At 53.4% G+C, this 7,761-nt stretch overlaps 1 protein-coding gene across 1 annotated transcript; it reads left to right on the forward strand.

Moving 5' to 3' along the window:
- Window positions 1-1,700: 1,700 nt before the first annotated feature.
- DNASE1L3 (deoxyribonuclease 1L3) lies at window positions 1,701-7,468 on the forward strand (the record flags this gene model as incomplete). Its single annotated transcript, XM_080350447.1, has 8 exons — window positions 1,701-1,832; window positions 3,526-3,614; window positions 4,165-4,257; window positions 4,938-5,050; window positions 5,465-5,577; window positions 5,922-6,079; window positions 6,996-7,092; window positions 7,340-7,468. The coding sequence occupies 8 exons, from the start codon at window positions 1,701-1,703 to the stop codon at window positions 7,466-7,468; spliced, it is 924 nt and encodes a 307-aa protein (XP_080206573.1).
- Window positions 7,469-7,761: the final 293 nt, after the last annotated feature.

Raw genomic sequence — 7,761 nt, forward strand, 5'->3', positions numbered from 1 at the left:
CAGCCACAGCTTGGCTGAAGGACCATCAGGAGGAGCAGGAAGGGCTGGCAGCACTCACTGTTCTAAGCTCCTGCCCAAGCTGACATTGGCATCACCTGCAGCTTGCCCCCTGGGGAGGCTGAGGAGGGGCTTTATCAGGGACAACGTCCCACAGGTGCTGCTGAGCTGCAGGTGGTGTCCCTCACCCAGCATCATCCAGAGCAGGGGCAAAATCCCACCCCAGGCTGGTTCCACCCTCTTGTGCAAGACCAGCACAGCCCTGAACTGTCAGGGTTCGCCAGCCTGCACCAGGCATGTTTTATGGCCTGATAAGGAGCAAAGAGCACATTGCTCTAAAGTGCAGTAAACAGAGAGATAAAGCAGTGCAGAAAGGAGCATGAGCTCCCTGTGTCCCCTACACAGGTCACCTCACTGCTGGCTGTCCCCGTGGAGGGTGGCCCTGCCTGTGCCGCTGATAACGCCTGGGATGGGGGGGAAAGGGGAGGCTGATAAGTGAGCGGTCCTGGGGACAAACACAGCAGCATTGAAGATGGGTCCTCATGGTTCAGGGTTAAAGCCCTTGCAGGCACCACCACAAACATTCATTTTTTGATGCCAGGGTAGCCAAACTGAGCCTGGTTTGGGGGTGAGCTCCAGCTTTTGATGATTCTGACCCCAAGGATGCAGCCGCTGTCACAGCCCTGAGCTCACGCTGCACTGTCAGCAAGGGCAGGGGGAGATTTACAACCCTGAAAGCTGTTGCTTTCCCTTCCTCTTTATTAGTTTCCTCCAGAGCCTGTCCTGCCCAAGCCTGGCTCGGTAGAGTCCCAGCAGGGAGAAAGCACTGTAAAACCTCTATTATTTCATAGAATCAGAGAATCATTTTGGTTGGAAGAAATCCTTAAGATCATGAAGTCCAAGTGTTCCCCCACCCCTGGCCCTGCCCCATGTCCCTGGGAACCTCATCTTCGCATCTGCTCAACCCCTCCAGGGATGGTGACTCCAGCACTGCCCTGGGCAGCCTGTTCCAATGCCCCACAGCCCTTTGGGGAAGAAATTTTTCCAAGATGCTTAAAGAAGCCATGTAGCCTGACTTCTCGTTGTACCTCCCACCGCTATAACTGGTCAGGGGCCGACAAATGCATCCCCAGCCGAGGGCTGACAGGTGGTGGAGCAGTAAAGGAGGGCAGGGAGATGGTTTCCCTGCAAAAGCCACCCTGGTGTGGCCAAGCCATCCCACCTGCAGTGTCCTCACTCAAGTGTCGTCTTGGCCAAACTCATAGTATCATAGAATCATTTTGGCTGGAAGAGACCCTCAAGATCATCGAGTCCAACCATAACCTAACTCTAGCACTAAACCATGTCTTTAAACACTAAACGATGTCTCTAAGATGCTGCATGGCAGCATCCCACGTTGCGTGTCTCCCCGTAGAGAGGGACGCTGGGGTCTGGTGGAGCAGTTGCTCCTCCAGGGTGGGGAGGTTGGTTTGGAAGAGCCGGTTGACCCCAGGGAGAACTCCAAAGCCTCTGTTCTGCTTTGCACCAGGAGATGGACGTGAGGGAAAGGAGGAAACGGTGATTCCTGTTCGTGTTTGTGCTCAACACAGCTGGCGGCTCCGTGTGACCTCCCCGCCGGCCACAGGGGGACAGATGCACAAACACACACACATATATATTTATAGACACACTCACAGCAACTCATTTTGTCCAAGTCCCCGAAGATGTTGCTCTTCATCTTGCTTTCGCTCTTCAATTTCAACACATCTCTGAGCCTCAGAATCTGCTCCTTCAATGTGAGGTCTTTTGGAGAAGCTAAAATAGCCAGAGCTGAAGTCGTCGATGCCGTGGTAAAGGTACGTTCATTTGCCTGGATGAGACAGACACCGAGCTTTCTAAGGATTTCTAAGATGTACAATCTTGCACTTCATTTATCTTTTCATGGTTTAATTTCAAGCAAAAAAATATGAGTCAATAATTTAAATGATTTATACTCTTAAAATAAAAATCAGACTGTGGTTGAGGAGGATGTTTGCTGATATTTTAGCCTGCATGGGAATATAACAGAAGCAATGTTTACTGTTCCCTTTAGAAATACAGGAGGAAAACCTCTATGATTCGTAAAAATAATTTTCACAGAGATTTGTTTTGCGATACATTATTTACCCCCCTCATTATTCGGAAAGATTTTTGTCTAATTAAACCTATTCTCAGGACAGCAGAGAGTTTCACGTTAGAGTGTGGTACAAAACTGAAAGCCTGATTGCTAATTTATGTAAATACACCCTCACCACCAGGTTTCCTCTGCACAGCTGAAAATAACTCAGCTTTATAAAATAACAGTGGTTTGGACATAACAGCGTTTGCAAGTGCCCTCCCTGGTGCCACGGTGCCGGCAACGCGGTGCTCAGTGCCACTGGGATGGCTGTGTGTGCCATGCTGCGGTGCCAGCGATGCGGTGCTCGGTGCCGGCAGGATGGCTGTGTGTGCTGTGCCGCGGTGCCAGCGACGTGGTGCTCAGTTCCAGCAGGATGGCTGTGCGTGCCGTGCCGCGGTGCCGGTGCCGCGGTGCTCGGTGCCGGCAGGATGGCTGCATATACCGAACCGTGGCAGCCAGCAGTTGCTTAGCTGGGCTTTAATCCTTCCCTTGCAAACAGTCAGGGGGTTGCATTTCTGGATCGTTCTTCCTTTACTGTCAGCACAATATGGACTAAATGATGGACAATGTATTAAATTTTTACAACTTTCAGGGGGGCGAAAAGAGGCACTTTTTTCCCACTAATATCACCCACGAAGTTTGAAGAGAACAAACGCAGGGGCAGAAGGAAGCCCCTGATGGTGCTGGAGGTTCCCATGGTGCTGTGGGTGCTGAGCAGCTGGGGCATCCCCCCAACACACATCCATGGGTGCCAGGACCCTGCTTTCAGCCTGGGGGTTGCTTTGGGCTCCACGAGCTATTTCAGAGGGGTCTGTGACAGGTGACGGGGACAAGTGAATGCTGCAGCTTTGGGAAGGGGCGGCAGAGCCCTGGGGCCCTGGGGGTGCACGCAGCAGAGAAAGGATGAAAGCCATGGCAGTGGGGTGATGATAGACCCCCAACTGGCTCCCCTCGCTGCCCCCAAAACCTCCTGCCACCTCCAACCGGGAAGAAAGTTGGGATGCTTGTGTGCAGCGATAATCTGAAGCAGAGGAGAAAACCCACGTGGCAAGGGGCAGGGAGGAGAGAAAAGTGTGACCGACCTTAGGTGGGGCAACAGCACCCCAGCAGTGGCTCTCACTGCCCCTTCCCCCCACATTTCCTTCTCCAGGGCAGGCACAGAAGATTTTCAACAAACTTGATACCACTCTGTTCCCTCTCCCAGCTCCTGCTTCTCTCTGAAAGGAGAAGGACTTTGCTGTGGTCACTGTCCCCCCTCCCGTGACGCCGGTCTGGGCGCCGCTTCTTCCACCAAGGACTTCCCCACACCAGTCACCGCTTCTTCCTAACGCCTTTCTAATCCTCCAAAAACCCACCGCACGCAAACTTCCTTCTGCTCCTTCCTCCTGCAGATCATTTCCCGCTGCGACATCATGTTGCTGATGGAAATAAAGGAGAACAAGAACCGGGTTTGTCCCCTGCTGGTGGAGCAGCTCGCCAGGTAGGGTGGCCGTGGGCAAACAGAAATACTGGGCAAGGTGCTTGGGGAGAGCCTGAGCTCTGCTCTGCACCACCGGGGCTCTGTCCCAGCCACTGGGGATGGACCAGGGGCAAGGCCAGCTCCAGATCGCTGTAGAACATGGACTTTTAAATACATTTTTTAAAAAAGACTCAGTTTGGTAAAGATTAATTATCTTAAGAAAAGAGATGGAGGCAGGCCCAGGCTGCAGGGCGGCTGCCTTTCTGCGAGGTTCGGAATTGCTTTAGATAGGGGATTGCCTGCCTGGACCCACATTCCGAAGGAAAGAGCAGCGTCCACCTGTCTGCACATGAGATCCAGCTGAAAATGAAGGGTGCAATAAGCAGGGAGGGGTGGAAGAGCCAGTGATGGAGGCAGGTTCAGACTGCAAGACCTGAGAAGGGTTTATTGTCTGTACCACCCACCTCTGAGGTCAGACAATGTCCCATAGCGCTGGGCACAGGCAAAATTATCTCCTCGTCAGCCCCCTGTGAATGCAGAAATAAACTCAGAGGCACCGCTTCCCTTGCAGGCACCTGACGGGGCCGAAGGAGGGATATAGCTGCGTGGTCAGCGAGAGGCTGGGAAGAAAGAGCTACAAGGAGCAGTATGTCTTCATCTACAGGTGAGCCAGCCCCTCACCCTGCCATCCCGGCTCGGAGATGGGCTGGACATGGTGGTGGCTTCGCTCCGAGGGAGCTGGAGAGGTGCTGGGATGGACTGTGCCAGGATGTGGGGACCATCCCAGGCCACCAGCCTGGCTGGATCCATCCCAGACCATGGCCCAGGGTCCGGGTCAGAGCAGGGAGCTGGTGTTAGACATGTCCCATTGAGCAACCAGAGTGACACAGAAGGGAACGGAGCTGGTGGGGGGCTGGAGCTCAAGTGTAATGGAGCGGCTGAGGGACCTGGGGTGTTCAGCTGGAGAGCAGGAGCTGAGGGGAGACCTTCTGATCTCTGAACTGCCTGAAAGGAGCTTGGAGCCAGGGGGGTCGGGCTCTGCTCCCCAGGAACAAGCGCCAGGAGCAGAGGAAACGGCCTCAAGTTGCGCCAGGGGAGGGTGAGGTTGGATCTGGGGAACAATTTCTTCCCCAAAGGGCTGTGGGGCATTGAACAGGCTGCCCAGGGCAGTGCTGGAGTCACCATCCCTGGAGGGTTGGACAGACGGACACGAGGTTCTCAGGGACATGGGGCAGTGCCAGGGGTGCGTTAACTCTTGGACTCGATGATGTTGAGGGTCTATTCCAACCTAAATGATTCTCTAATTCTATGATTCCATCCCCTGTCCTGTTTATTCTGCTGCAGGCAACATCTGGTATCAGTGAAACAAACCTACCAGTACCCGGACACCCAGCCTGGGGACGAGGACGCCTTCTCCAGAGAACCCTTCGCTGTCTGGTTCCAGTCTCCAAAAACTGGTGAGACATTTCAGAAACAAACCATTCTTCCACTTACGGAGCAAGGCGGCACCAGCTGGACCCAGGCGTGCAGTGGGGGCAGGTGAAAGAGAGCACATTTCCCTACAAAAGCAGCGTTTTGCCCTTGGGGGTGCTGCCTCCGGCATCGCCCATAGCTCAGCACATATCGCAGCCCCACGAAGGTTCTGCCGCTGCCCCGGGCGGTGGTTTGGGGGATGCGGGAGCAGGTTTTGCCATAACACAGCCCCTCAGCGCCTCGGTGGGGAGCACCGTGCAGTTAATCACCCAGCAATCGCCTCTGATCCGCAGCCAGAACAGAAGCTGGTTCTTCTTCAGAAAAATCTTCTGTTTCTTTGTGATTCGTTGCGTGTTTAACCGTTACATTTTTTCCTGTCCTTTCGCCTTGTTTTGAAGCTGTCAAAGAGTTTGCTATAATCCCTCTGCACACCACGCCGGAGACAGCGGTCCGGGAGATTGATGAGCTCTATGACGTGTATTTAGATGTAAAGCAGCGCTGGAGAACCGAGGTGAGCGGCCACATCTCCGTTACTAACAGCGGCTTTGGTGCTGGGTCGCCCAGCACACTGCTCACTGTTCACAGCCTGACAACCTTCAAACCATTTACAGTACCTTGATTTTTAGTATCTCTTGGATGTATTTTCATTGAGTTCTCCACATTCAAAGCAATAAACTTGATCTCCCGACTAACCTGTTGTTTTATCAGTGTGCCTTGGCAGCGCAGCCAGCAGAAAGCCCCGTGGCACTCAATGAGCACTTGCTGTAACGGCTATTGGAAGCCTGAAAGTCATTGCCAGTCTTCTTTTGAAGACCTGTCCTCAGGATTACTTTTGAAAACCCTCTTACCTTCCAGAACTTTGTCTTCATGGGGGACTTTAACGCTGGGTGTAGCTACGTTCCCCAGAAGCAGTGGAAGAACATCCGGCTGAGGACTCACTCCGAATTCGTCTGGCTAATCGGCGACAAAAATGACACAACGGTGAAAGCAAGCACAAGCTGCCCCTATGACAGGTAAAGGGTTCAGTGCCAAACCGCTCCCCGTTCATGATTCTTTGAGAGAAAGGAGAAAAAAACAAACAGCAGCAGCTATGGAGACGTGTCAGTGACTGTCAGATAAAGTGAATGTGCAGCGTCTGCGCAGATAAATGTGCAGATAAACCAGCGTTTGGGGGGAAATGAGATCTCAGTAGTTCTAGTCAGGAGTACAAAGCACTTTGCAGGATAGTTGGCAAGCAGTTTTGCAGAAAGGGCATGATTGCACGCAAGAACCTGTGGCTGAGGTGCAGATGAACGCCAGGCCATTACGAGTCATTCCTGCCCTGCCGGGAGCCCTGCGGACACCCAGCAGGAGGTGCTGCTGCCCCCACCCTGCTGGCTTTGCACCCTGGGTTTTGCTCTTGCATTTGCAGTTTGGGTTAACAAATGCAAAGTTTGGCTCTGCTCAGGGGGTGGGACACCCCACTGTCCCCTGGGCACACAGCGTGTCCTGCCGCCTGCAGCTCCCTGGGCAGGGACGGTGATACATCAGCTTCCCAGAGCCCAGAGTGAGTCAAGACTTAAACCTCTTGCAGAATGAGCTTCTGGATCAAAGCAGGACTTTACTGCGACTACAGTCATCGGTGTCCTATGATTTTTCTACCCAAAGTACGGCTTTGAGCTTTGCAGCACTGTTGGGGTGGGTTTAAATACAAGTCATTCAGTGCTGGCTTCCAAGGCGCACCGAGATGGTGACTCGCTGCCAAGGAACTCAGCCAAACTCAGCAGAAAGCAGGTGCTGGCATCTCTGAGCAGGCTGCCCATGGGTACAGACAAACCTTACGCAGCTGTGGCTCCACCAAGGTCACCTCTCTGGCCACCGACTCGGTGCCGTGTGGCTGTGGATGGTTGGGCACCCCAGGACAGCACCTCCTTCTCTTGCTCCTCGCAGGATCGTGGTCAGTGGGCAGAAGCTCATCGATGCCGTTGTGCCCCACTCTGCCAACATATTTGACTTTCAGAACGACTTCCAGCTCAGCGAGGAGCAGGTAAGCCCGGCTCAGGCTCTGCGGCAGCGGGGCGAGGGGCTGGACTCAGGAGCACAAAGCCAAGACTAGCCAGGCAGTTTTGAGCATGGTCTTGGCCATAAAACCATTACAACCTCCCAAAGCTCGTGCTGCACCTCCCACACCCACCACTGCTCGTCCACCTCCCCCCCACCACAGTGAGACCCCTGGGGCTGGTTTGGCAAGGGCTTGGACAGGTTCCCAACCCCTCTGTGCCCTCGTCTTGCAGGCGCTGGGGGTGAGCGACCACTTCCCAGTCGAGTTTGAGCTAAAAGCAAAAGGCGGCTTCTTCAACTGGCTGAAATCAAAGTTTTCCAGGAAGAGGAGACCCAGAGCAAGACGCCGCTCGAGCTCGTGAGCCGAGTCCTGCCACGTGGCGTGGAAATGCGCAGATGCCAACACATGTTGCAGAAGACCCAGTGTACATATACTCAAAGCAAGTGCAATATTTAGTGGAAAACAAACAAACAAACGTTTTGTTCAAATACTAATATTTTGGGTAAGAAGGCAAATTAAACCTTCGGGTTATTTTCCCCGTTGTGTACAAAACTAGATCAGCTAGAAGCAGCGTAACTGTGCTTAGAGCACTGATCGCAAGTGCCAGGAGCGACCGCAAGGGTGAAATTCTCTTGTGTGCTTTACCTGTGAGAC

This window comes from Nesoenas mayeri, assembly GCF_963082525.1.
Source record: "Nesoenas mayeri genome assembly, chromosome: 10".
Taxonomy (NCBI): Eukaryota; Metazoa; Chordata; class Aves; order Columbiformes; family Columbidae; genus Nesoenas; species Nesoenas mayeri.